The sequence below is a fragment of the Mytilus galloprovincialis genome, chromosome 9 (assembly GCF_965363235.1).
Source record: "Mytilus galloprovincialis chromosome 9, xbMytGall1.hap1.1, whole genome shotgun sequence".
NCBI classification, from domain to species: Eukaryota; Metazoa; Mollusca; class Bivalvia; order Mytilida; family Mytilidae; genus Mytilus; species Mytilus galloprovincialis.
The window spans coordinates 78,280,676-78,299,374 of record NC_134846.1 but is presented as its reverse complement, the minus strand read 5'-3'; the positions used below and the strand labels follow the sequence as shown (position 1 = coordinate 78,299,374).

Genomic DNA, 18,699 nt, shown 5'->3' with positions numbered 1-18,699 from the left:
TGTTAAATCATGTATGTTTTTTTTTAAATTTTAATTCATTTATATGTGTAGGAGGTTAGTATGACGTCCACTTTCTCTGAATTAGCACACTTTTTTGTTTAGTGGCCAGCTTATGTCTGCCTATAGGTGCTGGATTTTCTTGCTGTTTTGATGACACATTGATGGCCTTCCCCTGGTTTTTTTCACTCTTTCTTCAGGTTGCTATCTCTGTCACACATTCCTTATTTCTATTCTCTATTTTTGCTAATTATTCCAGAAACTTGGGTTATCAGTATGGAACATTTCTTGATATATTTTGCAACTTACAGCATTCATATGAAGAGTCTAGTGAAGAAAAATATAAAAGTAAAATTGCAACCAATAAATCCTTGATTGACCCTCTCAATTCTTCAAGTGCAGTAATATTATTTGTTGGTTTTTTACTCTTTATTCAGGTAGTTGTCTCTTTGACACATTCCCCATTTCCATTCTCTAGTTCATTATTTCATCATTAGCATTTTTCTGGCTCAGATAATTAAAAGCAAGCAATTAACTTTTATTATTTATTAATTTTTTGAAATATAAAAAATATAATGGTTTCAAGTATTATGTATATATTGTATAATATATATGAATGATATACTATGTAACAATTGCACATATCAATTTTAAACTTCCTCTTGTGAAGAAGTTAGTATGATTCTGGACATGTTGTGGCACTATCTTTCCACTATAGTGGCAGTATCTATCCACCACAGTGGCACTATCTATTCCCCACTCTATTTAACCATCGATCAGCCAGGAATGTGATAGAAGGAACAGCATTTATCCTTCAGTTATAGGTCCTTTTAAGGATTCATACAATTACACTATAGTCAGAATTAAAATCTAGGAATTATTTGCTATTTTGTTGGTGAATACAGAAAATGCCATAACATGCATGAAAAATCAAAATGTAAACACAACCTCAACAAAGCAAAAATTATCCTAACATTCCATTAATCGTAACAAAATAAAGAACATAAAAATTAATACACATTTAAATAACAAGTATTCTGATTACATGTAAACAGTTAATGGTAATCAAATACAATGGTAGACCCTTTCACATTACAATTCAATCATCCTTAGAAACTCTGTTGAAGGTAGGAATGACAATCTCTCCCAGAAAATATTCATGGAGAACCTATGAATCCAGGAGAGCTTCATCATTTACCCATGATGCAATGTTTCTGGGAATGACTGCATCTTAGTGCAAGGGGGTCAATATGTTAAGTATATCGGTTTACAAAACCCTGTGTATAATCTATAGAAACTTAAAAAATGTCAGTAACTTAATTAACAAAAAAGATCAAGCAATTATTTCTTAATTTTTCATTTTATACATATTACAAAAATATAATTAATTTTACTGTATATTTTAAATATTCAGCAGTTTAGGGATTAATAAATATACACTTTATACACTTTTTACAAATTCATGTTACTATAAAATATTTGATCTAAATCAAAATGATACCTTCTAGTTCTGACTTACAGTGACTTGACTGTTAGTGTTGCTATCCACCAATTGCAACTCATTCAAAATTTTGACCAAATTGCAATTTGTTTTATAAAATCAAATTGTTCAACTGGTCAGGATATTGAACAAATTGTTCAGTCAAAATGTGAAAGTGCAAGGTGATAAAATAAAATATACTTACAATCCTATAAGACTTTAACTCCACTTTATTGATGGTATTACTAAATCAGTCTATCAATCTGTATAGTTATATTATAGCCATTACCATACTAAAGGTGAACTGTTTTATTTTTAATTGCTATAAAAATGTCCAAACTAAGCTTTTATATAGTTTTTCTTTCGAAAAGTATTCTATATTCATAAGAATCACACATTATGTGAATAAAAACATTTCATATTCAGTAAAATATTTGTGAAATTGCAATATGTTTGTAGGAAGGGGAGATAATCTTTTTTGGTTTCAAAAAATCTTTATTCAAAAGAATAGTATTTTAGGTTATCTCCACAAGGAAACTTATCAATAGCATATTGTTATTTCACACATATTTTACTGAATATATGATGTATTATTTTAAATGATATATGATTCTTATAAATATAAAATCCTTTTCAAAAGAAAAACTATATAAAAGCTTAGTTTGGACATTTTTATAGCAATTAAAAATAAAAAGGATTTTATATTTATAAGAATCATATATCATTTAAAATAATACATCATATATTCAGTAAAATATGTGTGAAATAACAATATGCTATTGATAAGTTTCCTTGTGGAGATAACCTAAAATACTATTCTTTTGAATAAAGATTTTTTGAAACCAAAAAAGATTATCTCCCCTTCCTACAAACATATTGCAATTTCACAAATATTTTACTGAATATGAAATGTTTTTATTCACATAATGTGTGATTCTTATGAATATAGAATACTTTTCGAAAGAAAAACTATATAAAAGCTTAGTTTGGACATTTTTATAGCAATTAAAAATAAAACAGTTCACCTTTAGTATGGTAATGGCTATAATATAACTATACAGATTGATAAACTGATTTAAAAATACCATCAATAAAGTGGAGTTAAAGTCTTATAGGATTGTAAGTATGTTTTATTTTATCACCTTGCACTTTCAGTCTTGACTGTGGTTTTCTACAGCAGTTGGTTCAAATTTCTGACCAGTTGAACAATTTGGATTAATAAAACAAATTGCAATTTGGTCAAAATTTTGAATGAATTGCAATTGGTGGATAGCAACACTTACAGTCAAGTCACTGTAACCAATATATCTTTCAATGAACACTTCCAAAAAAAAATTAAACTGCAACATCTAATTTCCGTCCGTAATCATCCTTCGGTTTTCTTCTGATAAACAAGTAAACAAATAACTTGAAAATAAATCAAAACTATGAATAAAAATATAATTATAATCCGAATATTGTATTTCTAAGACAAAAGATTTACAATGTAATTTTAGTAAATGCTTTATACAAAACTACTTCCATTTCATTTATTTTTATGTACAGATGAAAAAGAATTGGAGATGAGAATTCAAAATTTTAATAAAAGAGGATTGATAGTGTTATTTTATAACATTACATTTAAAACTTTAGTATGAAGAGCTGTCTAAAAAACATCATATAATTACATATAACAGAACAATGAGTCATGTGAATAACAAACATACATTATATCTAAGGCTACTATTATTTCTGTAGAAATTTAGCTAAATTTATTGAATTCTAATTTTCACTGTACATATTAAAAAAATATTAATCTTTCAGATAGATAAGTCTAAAAAAAACCTTTGTACTAGAAATGTAGACAAGTAAAAAATGACAGATCTTTAGCTTCACTTTGTAATGAGTAAAAAAACACCAGATCTTTTCCTTGGAATGTAAATAACTGAAAATCGTCTCTTGAATTATATAGAAATGTTCTAATGTAAAGTATTACACACAACTTTTTATCTATTGAGGCATGCTCAATTTGAATATATGAAGCGTGCAAGATATGCACTTTTTCATCTGTTTTGACAGGAAATTACATTGAATATAATATTATTGATCCTACGTCAGACTGCCTCTTTATTAAAAGTGCCTACCTGGCAAACAAACCAGCCCTGAAAAAGGAATACAAGAGGCTCCCATAAGGAGGAATGTAATCTTTGCAAAACATACATTACAAAAGTAAAACTCTTCTTTAAACTTAGCATACCCGGGAAACATTTTTTTTATTTTACATTTATAAGATATGCTAAGAGTTAAGTAACACAGATAATTTCAATAAATGTTGATATGTAAATATAAATGGCAAAAGACCAATCTAAAGTAAACAACATAATAATAGATGAAAGACCATGAGTACTATAAATTTACAATTGCCTATTTTAGTTACTTCAAAGATAGTATAAAGCTCAAAGCAGGAGATCTAGACCTACTAATTTACATAAAAATGATTAACTATCAAAAAAGGTATATTTTGATTTTATTTCAGCATTATCTGTAATAACTAACAATATCCTTAATGTGATAAAGATATTAAAGAATGTTTGAGAAAATTATTGGTTTTTCTACCTACAATTCCTATAGCTACATCTTAATCATCAAACTTCAATGGATTCTGCTAGTCATCATTCCTCAGTGTAGTGATACACAAACAAATGCTTGAGGCATATAGAAATATCACAAATATAGAATTAAATATATTTTTTCATGGAACAGTTTTGTTATCACAGTTTGTATGTACATACATTATAACATTTCAATATATTGGTTACAATAAATATATATATATCTATATAATTTGAAATGCATAGAACCCTGTACAAACAATAATTTGCATCCCATTATTTATACAAATATTTTAAACAACAAAAATTGTAGCACTATACACCTTTAACATCACAACCATCATTGTCACTGTTTTTTGGGAATGCATGCTTTAGTTTTTAATTCTACACTTCGGTATAAGTTATTTTTGTAGAATTTTGGACACTTGAAAGATACATGATAACATTCCTCAGTGGTATCTTTGTAAGCTTGTCCTGTCGAGGGTACTTCTGTCTGTTAATGGACGCTTTCTATTTTTAGCAATGACAGTCATGTATTGTCCTATTAAATTGGAAATATCAGATCCCTGAAAATAAACAAAACATGTAATGAATTAAGAAATTTTTTTCAGGAAATAGGAGATGCATGTATTGTTATACAAACAAAATGAACAGCAAGCTCTTGCTCACTAAATTAAAGAATCACCAAAGTTTTCAACAAAAAGAATTAAAACTTCAATGAACTGAAAACATGTCACATAGTAAAGATTAACATTTAAAAATTTTTAAAATGAAAAAAGAAAAAAACCCAACTGCATACTTCTTGATTTAATTTCCCACTTCAGGACAATACCTTTGAAATATACAACTGTTAACATTCAGAATATATCTTTACCTGATCAGTTTCAATTCTAACGATTTTTTGTACCATGAGATTACCAAGTTTCATGTCCAGATAATGTTGGTTACTTTCACTCCTATATTGTCTTGTTGACAAAACTTCACTGAATGAATACTGTAAAATAGTTTCCTGTAAACAGAATATAGAAATCATCAAATTATTATTAGTTAAAAGAAATGTTTTTAACTATATTTATATCTTTTAAAAAAATACAAGAAGTTTTACAACTCTATATATAATATAAAAGAAAGGATATGTCTGTATAAGAATATATGAAGATTTATGATTTACAACACAAAATCCCTACATGCACCAACAGTGCAAATAAACTACACTTTTATTTTATAATGTATGTATTTATGAGAGAATCATGCAGGTCAAATAAACCTGTATTCATAGATAATAAAATGATTTCTTCTCTAATAATTTGTACAAGTTTTTCCATTCCACCAGTTTAAGGATGTACTTAGGTGAGGTTAGGTAAAAATTAAGAAATTAAGAAATTAAAATTGATTCTATAAGCTGGTAGAGCATCAATTAAGGATAAAGATAAGCTTAAAATAGTGATAGGTTATGGACCTCCTTTTTGAGATATTTGAGATTTTAAATATGGCGGGAAAAGGCTGACTCGGACTTTTACCTTATATTTGCATTGGTATTATTTGGTTCTCAAAACAAAAGAAAGAAAATCAAGAATCTTCAAAAATTTTGGTAAATGATTTTTAATGAGCTATTTAGCCTTATATGAAAAAATAAATGGGTGTTATGGGGCAAAATATTTTACATTGTATTGTAAGGAAAAACACCAAGGAGTCTGAACATTTGACACAAATTCTAAAACCTCACCTAAGTACATCCTTAAATATATAACATGCAAATCTATCCCGTTGATCATATAAATATAAATCACAATTTTTTATTTATGGACAAGATTGATTGAGAAAGTTTTACTATTTACCATTACACCCAGTGGCAAATATTTCATGCATATTAAGAGAAGATTCTAGACCCTTGTTGTCTTTATAACTGATTCAACTTTAATTCCAGGCACAATAACCGAATCCATCATTATTCCTATCACAATAGAAAATGTGGCATGCTAAGATCCAACATCATGCCACTATTATAATGTATATAAGACTACATACTCTTCTCATGATATGTGACAAACATTGTAAGATACAGTTGCTTACATGGGTTTGTAGCTTCAGGAATTGAATTCCATTTTTATTGACAGCTAACAGACATTCTCCCTTGATGGCTGGAGTTGTTGGTGGATTCTAAAATATAAAAGAATAACAAATGCATTACTCATACAATAGAAGAAATCTATAGTGGATTCTTTATAAAATTAATCAAGACAGCTCCCATCAACATTAGACAAAACTGTTCATTGTTGTTTTAAAATCATGTCCTTTCAATTGCTTATATCCTAGCATGGTAATTTTTTAGTAAAATAGGAAAATTACACAAAAGTTACATCATGCAAAAATGTGAGATTTATTATTGTGATATCAGAAAAAGCTTCATACAGATATTTGTATCAGTTTTCAGAAAAAGCTTCATACAGATATTTGTATCAGTTTTCAGAAAAAGCTTCATACAGATATTTGTATCAGTTTTCAGAAAAAGCTTCCTACAGATATTTGTATCAGTTTTCAGAATGCAAGGTGTTGTCATTGTGGTTATCACCCATTCGGATGAATAAAAACGTCATAATCATTTCTGAATTCACAGCATATAGTGCAAAACCCTTGGCCAGAGAGATAATCCAATGGGAATGAGATTTTAGTTAATCTACTCAGTCATACCGAAATATATTTTTGTTCTATATTAATACTTGCAATGTTTCAAACCCATACCTTAATGACAAAGAATGTTGATCCAAACAATGGCCATCTTGCTAGTATATCTAAAATGAAGTAAATAAAATAAGTTATACAAAAAAATGTTATATTCATCAAACCCAAATCAATTCTTGAAAGGCAGAAAAATTTGCCTAAATTCTATTTTTTGTCTCACTATTAATCTTGTCTTATAAAAAGTTTTTCAGGTAATAACTTTTATCCAAAATATTTAAAATTAAACTGAAGAGCTTATCTGAAAACTATGCTACATAATAACTATTTACCATGGCTTCTAACCATTAGACAACAACTTACCAACAAACTTAGCCTTGCAATCATAAGGATTTCTTCTCATCACCTCGGTTGAGTGCTGATGGATTCTATTTATCCATTTCTGTGGATTGTAGTCGGATAATTTACGTACAGCACCAGGTAATAAATAGGTCAGGTCTTTTCTATAATATAAGTTCAAAGCTTGTTAAACAGTAACTGATGATAGCGACTTTTACTTCACATTCTTTTGTCTAAGTAAAGCATTATCTTCCTTTTGATAGGTTAGGGTTGAGGTTTAGGTTTTGTATTTGTTTCATTTAAAGATGTAAAATGAGAGTTGTAAAATTCGAACTATCAGCAAACAGGAAGTGGCTGCACAGCAGATTTAAAAACAAATATCAAATCATTCCCTCTATAGAAACCAAGAAAGCTTTGCATTTTTTGATTAAGCTCAAAAGTAACCTGCAGCAACCAAATTTTTTCTACCCAAGGTCTTTTTTTTAACAGACAAACGGATTGACAGACTGATGGACAAAGGCTAGCAGTTACTAGACCTGCTATTGCCTTCTGCAACACAGTAAAACATTTTCAGCTTTGATGTACGAGGTACTGCTTCTCAAATTAGTCTAGAAAGTTTTAATCTCTGGTACCTTTTTCAAATGAACTATATGAGCAAACAACATCAAATTGCTACTTACGTTTGAGGCATACCAACTCTATCAAAAGCCCTGTATAGCAATGATCCCAAGAATGCTACATCATCCTGTAAAACAAAGAAAATCAAAGATGAACAAATGTCATTCTAAAAGATCTTTGTCAATCATAAAATCAATTTGTTAGGAATGAATCCTAAGACTTCTTTCCAGTTTGGGATTACTCTTTCTGTGGAATCATTATTTTTTGAGGGTGTCCAATTTTCAAGGATATCATGGTTTAAAGGTAAACCACAAATTTAAATGTTCAGTGAATAACAAATTTTATATAGGCTTTTGCAACAGCACAAGATCGAACAAAGTTTTCCTCAATTATCGAAAAATGGTATTCATGAAAATAATAGAACCCACCTAGTAGAATGTATTTTGCATTATCAAGAATTTATCCTGATTGCCTCTAAGTGCTAGTATAAAACAATGAAAAGTTGGCCCTATCCATTACTGTTATTACACTGAAAAATAAATTAATACCTCATCTTGATGTGATAATCGTCCATCTTTCATCACTAGCAATAAGTCATCCATGTAGTCTGGCAGACACTGCAAAACAGAAAAACTCACACTTAGAAAAAATTATTCAATGGCAAATGATAATGGTAAAAGTTAACTTTTCCTGAATAACGCTTACACCACCGTTATCATTTATAAAAATTAGATCTTGTGAAAAGTGTTGAAAAAACTATTCATGACAATGTAAATTCCTTTATTAGAAGATTTATTGAAAATCATCTCACCTGGAAGAACATTAGGTCATTATATAGATTGTTGTCTGTTTGTCTGAAGGGAAAGAACCATACAGTTCTTTGGAAGACTAGTGAGAAATCTCTCTTGTTGCGAACAAATTCTGATGTGACATCGAGAATATATTCTGTTGGCCGTAATCTACTGAAGTGTATTTGATTGGCTTCATCTTCTACAAAAAAATAAACAAAAAGGTCAGGTTAATTTTCCCTTAACTAATACAAGTTGAAAATTTCTATAGATAATCATTTGGGAAATCTTTTTTTCCCCTCATAAATACACAGTCTCTACAAAATTACCATCTGAAATTTGTTGTCTGTGTAAAATTTCAATCATTGCAAAATATGAAATCAATATAAATAATTCCACAAAAAAAATCATTATGTACCCTTTCCGAAGGTCTTGAATTTACAAAAAAAATTAATTCATCCAGTCTTAGTACCAAAAATAGATTTGTTCTGCTACAAACTATATGAATGAAACTCACTTGTTCTAATAAACAAAGTATATTCCTCCATCTCTACAGGATCAAATATATCTAATCTATTGCAGATGTCTTCTATTATATCCTTAACAACCTGAAAATAATACAAGTTAGCCAAGTTTCAAACTTAGTTTAATAAAATAATGTGATAATGAAACCCCTTGTGTTGTATGTTTGCGGTCTCAAAGACCTTTATCCTGCATCTTTTGGATAAACTTGTATAAGCTAATTATAACAGAGGGCTAAATGACTGTTCCCATCATATATTTGTGACATTGAACTGATGTGCTGAGTTTACATCTTTTTGAGCATACTGATACATATAAAATTTAACCATCTTACTTTTTATGACAACCAAACTTATTTCATGAAAGCAATGAAAATATTTAACTGAATACATATATAACATGATGTGTATCCTTTCTCTGATTCAATATCTTATTTTTGCTTGTTTCCTATAGTGAAATTATTTTAAAAAGTATTATTAAGATATCACTTATAGATTACAAGAATCTGCTGTTTTCCAAACTGAGAACATATGTTTTGCTTTTGTGTGTAAGAGATTTGAAATATATAGGAGTAACACAATAGATGTAAGATGTGGAGCAGGAGCTGCCAACCCTTCTGGAGCACCTTCCATCAATTCTTGTTCATCTTTGGTTATATGTTTTTTTATATACGTCTAGTTGTTTTTGTAGTGTTTGTTTTAAAAGACTGTTGTTTTGCCCTCTAAGGGATTTTTCACTTTTTTTTTTAATTTTCTCTTTGACATATGAGTTTACTTCTCCAATTGGTAATTGTTCCCTCCCCAAACCCCTCCCAATTCCCAATTATGTAGATAACACTTACAGAACAAGGTTTTATATGCACCATGCCTTCTTTCTCTGATCCACTATATATAAATGAAAATCTCTTTGAAATTCTACCATTCTGAAAAATAAAATATTACATTATCATACTTGGACTTAACTGCACATATTAATCTCTAATATAAACAAATACATTTGTGTAGTGAAATTTCTATTCTTAGCAGGAAAAGATACAGATTTAACACGCATTTAATGGCAGTTCAGTTTCAGTGGTTAGCCCTTAAACGAAGGAAATGCATACACCTTATCGCTATTCCCAGCTGACCCAAGAATCTATCCTGCTTGAACTATTGATGTCATATAACAAAAAGTGTTCCATTGTGGCGTCAGATATTATGACGTCAAAATTTACGGGAACCTGTGTGATGTCGAGTAATGGCAGACAAATAGCCATAAGGTATATTTATAACCTATAATATGAAGGGCCTAAAGTGAGAGGTTGAATACAATTGATGAACTGGATTGAAAGAATGAATTCACTCATACAATAGATTATCATGAATGACTAAACAGGGTCCAATGGACAGAGTCATCTGACCCAAGGGATATATGAAGGGACAAATATTGGATAAGTTATCATTATTGGTTCCTTAGGTCCAAATCATTACAGAGGAAATGATCAAGGTTTTTTTAATTTATTTTTGTCTATAAAAAAACATCTAACCAGTGACTGCAGGGTCATAAACTAGAACATCAGAGTGTGTTTAAGCCTAAGCTTAATTTAGTTGTGCTATGCTTTCATACAATATTCAGTTCATTTCATGGTTTTCAAAAAATTTACTTGGAAAAAGTTGATTCTTGCAATTTCAAGTTGTTCTAAATGTAAGAAGAGTAATACCAGTTTTAATTACACCTTATGTAAGAATGCCAGCTTTTGATTGGTTAGTAGCCAGTGTATTTTTAATTCTAACATTTTTTTCTTCATTTCAAACAAATTTTCATGGTTTTCACCACTGCTGGTGAATTTACCTCAAATACCACGGTATTTCCCATTTTGGATAATCTTTTTTTTACCCTCGTGAACATCTTCCTGCCAAATGTTTTCAGATATGACGTTACATAACAAAAGCGAGCTAACTGGTATTAGAACATGTATTATTCACTGCAGTTCTATGATAATATCCACTAAGTCTCAAAACTATGAATAAACATGTTTATGAATTACAGCTTACAAGTAAAAAAAAAAGATTTATCTGTACCTGTACACAGAGTTTCAATCAAATCTATTTGGTGTAATTAAACACATATATCATGTTATGAAGGGGTATTTGTGAAAAATGCCAGTCTTGGGACAGAATTTCCCTTACCTTGCGGCTTGGGAAACTTCACAGTTCCTTCCTTGACTGGTATTTTTCACAAATACCTCTTCATAACATGATATATCTGTTCAAAATGCAAAAGTGTGTTGATATATCTATAAGAAATGAAGATTAACCCTGCTGACACCAATTAAATCAAAAGTTCTATAGGAGTATATAGTGATGGTATAGTTACTGTAAATAAATTATTGCATGCATTTATTATTGAGATTTTGTCATTTTAGAGTAAAATGCTATTTTAATTTTTGCGATATTGAGAAAAATCCTGTTTAATTCATATAAAACATTCAAAATGCAAGTTTAAATTATTGCTATTTTGACCCTGTTGCATTTTTTTCAATAGTTGAATTGTCATAATAATTTCTGAAATTACGGTAGTCATGACACTTACTGCTAAAGCACTTATTTCTTCTTTCAGAGGCACATTTTTACGTCCACCATATTTGAATGTTTTTCGTAAGTTTTGTAAACAAATTGATGCAGCACCACTAAATGTTCGTTGAGTATCAGAAGCTGTTGTTTCTAAATATTTGAATAAAAATGGGCGTAACATTTCCGTACAGTCACAATAACAAGCAACAATGGAAAACAACCTCCATCCCATTACACAACTCTTTCTGTAAATACAAATAAGAAAAAATATGTAAAATTTTAATATTTTTATGCACAATATAAAATGGCTACCAGTGAATATAAAATTATCTATTATAAGACACAATACATAGCTTAATATATATTTATATCTACTTAAATAATATACTATTATATAAATGTAAAATATTGTTAAATGTCTCAACTCATCAAAGATTGTCTGCATTTTTTGTTCCCAACTCTATTTAATTTAAGCACTAACATCCTAAAAGTATGTACAACACTTAAAATGAATTAATCCTGCCATTTGGTTATGTAGTGGACTCTACATATTTATGGTTTGCTGTTCTATGGTGTATAAAGCTGAGGATAACTGTAAATATATTCAGAGATTGTTGTCTATGGTTTATGTTGTGTCAGTGTTGTCAAAGTTTCTGGTTTGTTTTTGCTACATGGTTAACATTATGCATAAATTAAAATATATTCAAAGATTTAGCTGTCTATTTTGAATTGTTTCAGAGCTTGACATTTCTCAAAGACATTCAGACAGTTCTGTAATATTTCTAAAGGCCCATTTTTTTATTTTTAATGTTGTCTAAAGTCAATTGGTCATCTTATAACTTTTCTTTGTCGAAAGGCTAACTCTTCTAACAACTTATTATATGTGTTTTAGGATTAATTCAATTAAATGAGGCTTTTTGAGGTTCACAACTTTTAACTAATAGTAAAACTCACGGTTTCATACTCCTGTTGCTGGTTGTTTGTTTACATAACTGACAATACACTTCATCTCTTAATTCTGGATACTTATGGCAATTCTGAAACAAAATCAATTTTACTTATGTATTATCTTGTTGACTCTATAAGTACTAGCTGCCAGACAGTAAATAAAGTTTACTCAACTGTCTCTTTACTGTTATGGTGTTCCTATGGTTCTTTTTAGGTTTCATCTGGTAATTTGATGTTGTTTGTTTGCCTTGAATTATATTTTATCATATGGCTATTTTTTCATTGTCCAAAACATCATTGCAGAAATAAATATGCATTGGTTTTATTCTGCAAGTTATAAAAGACCCTTATTTTACTCCGAACTTCTATACATAACAAAATGCACAGTGATTGAACATTGTTTGCAAAGTGATTTAAAGATCCTTCTTGATTCCTAAAGTATAAAATATGACAAAGTTTCTTGTGCATTGCACAGTACAGTTTTATACTGAATTATGGTAAGATATTTACCTTTAGTATTTTGAGTGCACAGTCTGTTTCATCCATACCAGATTTCATTGGATAATCATCCATAAACATCATCACACCTGAAATAAAACAAAGCATTCACTCTAAATAAACATCATCACGCCTGAAAATAATTACATTAGATGTATGTTTCATTATAATACCTTATTCTAATTGGCTACACTGCAATCTCGCGTTATTCCTTAATCATCTTCATTACACAATAAAATTTATCATTCATGATGACACGAGGTCCAACAATAAAGTGCACAGGTAAATTGAATAAAAACTTGATAAACTTGTGTTTTCATGATCCTAGCTAAATAAATGTAATTATAAGTATTGAATGATTCTTTTTGTAACTTCATAAGGTTGTAAAAGCGTTGAGCGTGTGCACATTTTTAGAATGAAGCGCTTCCGCGCTTCATACAAAATGTACTTCTGTCAATGCTTTTACACTCCAATGAAGTTACAAAAAGAAGCATTCAATTCTTAAATAATCAAAAATGTTCAAATGTTTTAAATTTCTTTTAAATGCAGAATAACTAGAATACACCTGCAAAATCACGGGCATTTAGAGCTTTTTGTAGGATAAATTTTTGTAAAAGATTTTATGTCTGGAGAATTTCGGAAAAGGTACAAACGTCATAGGTGTTTGAAGACAGGACAATTATTCCAAGCCGTCTCATTTTTTTCCAAAGTCCATTTTTTGTTATTGTTTTCTGTTAAATTCCATGATTTTCACGTTTCTGTATACTATGAACACATGTATATTTGGCACAACTTTTTGGAATTTTGGATACTCAATGCTCTTCAACTTTGTAATTGTGTGGCTTTATAAATATTTTGATATGAGCGTCACTGATGAGTCTTATGTAGACGAAATGCGCGTCTGACATACTAAATTATAATCCTGGTACCTTTGATAACTATATTATAAATAAAGTGTATTTGCTAAGAACTATCAATTCCAAGTTTCTTATCCAAGGCAATCACTGCTATATTATATAGAAAGTCTCTATATATTATAGGAGTATAATCATAGTATACATGCAGAATAACGCGAAAATAGTTGTCCTGTTCCCGAGTAATAGTTAAAAGTTTAAAATTGGAAGTCTTGTCTATGACTTAAAAGTCACGAACACGGAAGCAATATCAGGACGCCCTTTTTTCCGTTTTTCTCCCAAAATAACCCAAACCGAATAATCATAAGAATGGATGACAAATGCAACTATGCAGGTACCTAAAGGACACAAAGGCATGATGATGAAGTAATTGAGGAAGGAAGAGAAGTGACACACAAAATGAGGTCTTCTTGTTTAATAGTACAGATGACTATGAATTGTCTAATACAATGGAAGGATATTAATACCATATGTAAGTATTATTTTCATTTTTTTTTACTGGATGAAGAGTTTTTTTCTAAAAATCAAATCAATCAATGATGTAATGGGCAAAGTATCTTTTATTAATAATTTAATAACTTTAATAGAATAAATACAAAACTGTACTTTTTAAGATCATAAATTCTTCCCTGTAGTTTTTTGATAGTTTTTTAAGATCAGACAGTTGAAGGTCAATTACAGAAATAAATATGGTTGCCCTTCTTAATTTTGTCAAGACCATTTACCAATCAGACTATTATTTTAAACTGACTTCATGTATGACTCAAACTTTATCAAGTTGCTATGTATCAATACTTACATAGAAAACATTCCAATGCAAGTCTGTTCAATTCATTGGAATTCAGTTTTAACAAGGAGGTCTGGATTGGTGACTGAAAACATAAACATATTTATAGATAACACTTACATAAAGCTGATATTCAATAAAATCAAATACAATATCATTGGAAACCTGAGTATTTGCTTTTTATAACAATTATTTCACAACTCCGAAATTTTTAGTATTTGAAAACAGACAAAATGCTATCTGAAAATATGTAAAACAAAACACTTTGTAAAACATTGTATCTTTTAATAAGTTCAAGGTATTATAAAGACAAAACTAAAACTATCCACTTTTCAGGATACAAATCTTCTTACTTTTAAAACACTTTTTCAATATTATCAAAATTTTGTTGTAACTTTTCTGATTAAAATATATCAACATTAAAAATCTTCCTTCACATATTATAACGTCAAGGTTAAGAAGAAAGCAAACTAATTTAAATTCTGACTTCAAATATTTACATTTTCTCCAGGTTCTAAACTAATAATAAAAAAGTTAATATTCCAGTTTTATTTTCTATAAATTAAAAAAAAAAAGAAAAGTAACAAGCAGACATAATGATTCAGCACTATATAATGTCTACAAATAATAGCATTACAATGTACAACAGAGCACATCTAGGATCATTGGTCATCAGTTATCCCACTATTCATAGCTGATTCTTGATACATATCACAATCCTTAATCTTTAAAGTAACCCTATCACCATCTTCTTTTTCAATACAGATGTATTTTTTTAACCCAAAATAAACTTATAGATCTATTAGTTACAGCACATTAATAACACACTTTCACAGTTCATCATTACATAAAAAAACAAGATGGATGACTGATTAAGCAGATGTAGCCCTTATGGATGGTCGAGAATCTGTGACATTTGACCAGAAAATATGCAATACTGGTACTTGAACTAATGACGTCATGCAAAAATCACTTTTCTTTTGTGGCGTCAACATTTTCTCTCTAAAATTATAGTTTTTCATTATTATCTGTGATGTCCTGTGACGGCAGACAAATAATGATTAGGGGTATTTTAAACACTATGCATTCCCTTATTTTTGCTAGACAAAGGTACAACATAGCATATGAGTTTTTAGTGGCAGAAGTGCAAGCATTGCAAATGTACCGTTTGGTGGTTTATGGTTTTACACTTGTCCCTTTCTTTTGGTACTACATCATTGGGAATATTTCCCTGAAAACATGTCAATGTCATGTTTCAATAACTAAAACTATAGTAGTGAATCATTGTGTCTACTGTATAAGCTACATCTGATACTTAATTCTGATCAATATCTAAAGCAACTGATTGCATAACAATTCTCAAAGTGCCTACTTTATCTGAGCAGAATTAAATATTTGCAAGAAAAACAAATACTGTAAATTCGGAAATTATTGCAAGGATTTTTATTATTGTGAAAAATGCGACAGAGTTGTAAAAGTAATAATTTAAACTCGCATTTTGAAATACTTCATATGAATTAAACAGGATTTTTCTCAAAATTGTAAAAATTAAAATCGCAGTTAAGTCTAAAATGACAAAATGGCAATAATGAATGCACGCAAAATTTTAAAATTTACAGTATATGATTTAGTTAGACTAATAATTATCTCCCTTTCAACAAACTTCATAGTACATTGTAATGCAAATTATCTCCCTTTCAACAAAGTTGATGTATAGTAATGCCCTGTCTTTATGAAAATAGTGAAGTCTTCTTCATTTCAAAGTCAAAGATCAAAGTCACAGCATGACTAAGGAGATTACAAGTTGTATGCACAATAAAGCACCAAGTCTTGGATTGTCCTTATTCAATACAGCCAACACTTTGAGTAAAGTAAACCTTGATATTAATCAAACCTACCCTGGTCCACTTGACCATTTCTGCTTGTTCCTTCCATGACCAGTCTCCAGATCCTACATAACAATAAATCATACATGTATATTTGCAAGATTAAATTCATTTCTTAAATTTTTCTGAATTTAAACTTTGGTACTTATTTCATCATTTTTTAAAAAAAAAGGTCTTAAGACAATAAAATTTATAAATAGCCAAATTACTCTAAATAAGATCAAATCAATATCTGACTTTTTTTGTGAGTCCTCAGCTCATTTTACATTAAATTTGCAAGTACTGACAGCCAATTATCACTTTCTTTCACATACATAGCTGTAAACTGTGTACATTTCCAAAATTTAGTAGCCTATGTCTATTTTAAAAGATGTCTTGTTTTGCAATAAAATCAATCATTTCAATTTTTTGAATATCCAACTAGTCTGTTGTAATGGTCAACCAGTTAATGCGTTTTATTCAACAATGGATGTTCCATAAATATATGGCATACTTACTACAATAAGCTTCAAACAAAAAAATTAATGGAATTTGTTAAAATGCAATATTGTATAATTCAACAAACATGTTGCGGGGATCGTGGATGTAAAAGGACATGACATTGTTTTAAACATGTTTATTTGAAGTGAAATAATTTCTTGATGAATTGAGAAGGATGAAGATTTTCACAAACTACAGACAATTTGATAATGTTGAAACTTCATTCAAACATTTTCTAATGAAAAGTTGCAAAAAATAACAGTTTAAAGTTTTAATTGATAACTTGAATTGTTTTTTTTTTTGCAATAACTTTATGGGTAAATGCAGGTCCTCATACCCATAAAATTCCTGAATTGCAAGAGGAATGAAGATCTAAGTATTTTGGTGCTTAATAGATTTGAGGATAACTCTTTCTGTTTGAATTAGTCATTCCAAACACACTTTCAGAACATAATATTATTGACAAATGAAAGATATAAGTTTATATGTATATAATTTAAAATTCTGATTATTTATATTTACAATATCATAATATAACAAGCAAGACAGAAATATTTTATACTAAGCCTTTTCATATTGCCAAAGCAGCAACATACATTCTTAATGATTCTTCCTATTTCTAATTCCTTTAGATATACTATTTGTAAAGGAAATATAATATGCATCTATTTTTTTTCTTTAATGAATGAAATGCTAATTTATATTTAAAATAGAGGGGAAATATTGCTGACATTTTCGTTAGTTTATTGAAGGAACTTAGTAAACAGCCATCACCTCTTCGTTTTCTTTGGTCTCTTTCCATGTTTTGAAGTTTAATACTTTCTATCTTTTTAACAGATCCGTACAATGAACCATCAGTTCCCTTTCTTACTTCATATCTGCAAATTTGTTTGTTATAATGCAATAATAATAAGATACAATAATATCATGCATATTGGTAAGCTCAAATAATTGTTTGCATAATAACAGCATATGATCAAACAATATATTTTGGTATGTCATATGAATTTGTACTATGCATGTTTTTTCAATGGAAATTGTGAAGTCACAATGCATTCTGAAAAAGTACAAAAACCCATGAGACGAGGATATAATAAGCAAATTGGGAAGAAGATTTATGAAAAGGTAGAATTCTCTTTAGGTTACAGAATCAAGAGAGATTATTTGAACTATAGACCAAATAAAAATTATTTGAGCTATCCATATAAACTTGTATACAAAATATGTAAATAAAATTGTTAATATAAACATGTAAAGATGCATAACATACATGCAGAATAACAAAAAACACAACATCTTGAAATTATTGTGCAGAATAAATTCAAGAAATTGTTTATCAACAACATATGAAGCATAACATATATAAAGTCAGTGTATTTCAATATCACATGTAACAATTGTAATTCTAAATTTTAACCCTACCCCAATGCCAATGTGAAGACACATAATTACACTGGATTTTTATATACATTTATGATGAAAAGTATGCTTCATCAAAACAGAAAAGGCAATTAAGGAAAAATTGTTTGTTTCCACTTGTTTATAGATGAAGCATACCTTAAAATAAATAAATATGTAATAAAATTTTGTGGCAAAAAAAACCCAAAGAGCAGTGTCAAC

The 18,699-nt window shown here is 29.1% G+C and overlaps 1 protein-coding gene across 10 annotated transcripts in view; it reads right to left on the bottom strand.

Moving 5' to 3' along the window:
- Positions 1–528: 528 nt before the first annotated feature.
- Positions 529–18,699, bottom strand: part of LOC143046035 (unconventional myosin-XV-like) — a 114,888-nt gene continuing 96,717 nt past the window's right edge. For 6 of the 10 annotated variants that reach the window (XM_076218988.1, XM_076218989.1, XM_076218987.1 and 3 more), the window contains 17 exons: positions 17,854–17,957; positions 16,612–16,664; positions 14,726–14,798; positions 13,025–13,101; positions 12,521–12,603; positions 11,586–11,811; positions 9,856–9,936; positions 9,010–9,100; positions 8,516–8,694; positions 8,253–8,321; positions 7,767–7,831; positions 7,111–7,250; positions 6,811–6,860; positions 6,097–6,228; positions 4,943–5,077; positions 2,772–4,634; positions 529–1,511 (listed from right to left, as the gene is read on the bottom strand). In XM_076218988.1, the coding sequence (XP_076075103.1) occupies positions 4,518–4,634; positions 4,943–5,077; positions 6,097–6,228; positions 6,811–6,860; positions 7,111–7,250; positions 7,767–7,831; positions 8,253–8,321; positions 8,516–8,694; positions 9,010–9,100; positions 9,856–9,936; positions 11,586–11,811; positions 12,521–12,603; positions 13,025–13,101; positions 14,726–14,798; positions 16,612–16,664; positions 17,854–17,957 (1,675 nt within the window). In that variant the 3' untranslated portion in view covers positions 529–1,511; positions 2,772–4,517. The remainder of the gene's footprint in view (positions 1,512–2,771; positions 4,635–4,942; positions 5,078–6,096; positions 6,229–6,810; positions 6,861–7,110; positions 7,251–7,766; positions 7,832–8,252; positions 8,322–8,515; positions 8,695–9,009; positions 9,101–9,855; positions 9,937–11,585; positions 11,812–12,520; positions 12,604–13,024; positions 13,102–14,725; positions 14,799–16,611; positions 16,665–17,853; positions 17,958–18,699) is intronic. The other 4 variants (XM_076218993.1, XM_076218995.1, XM_076218996.1 and 1 more) reach the window with 2 other exon arrangements.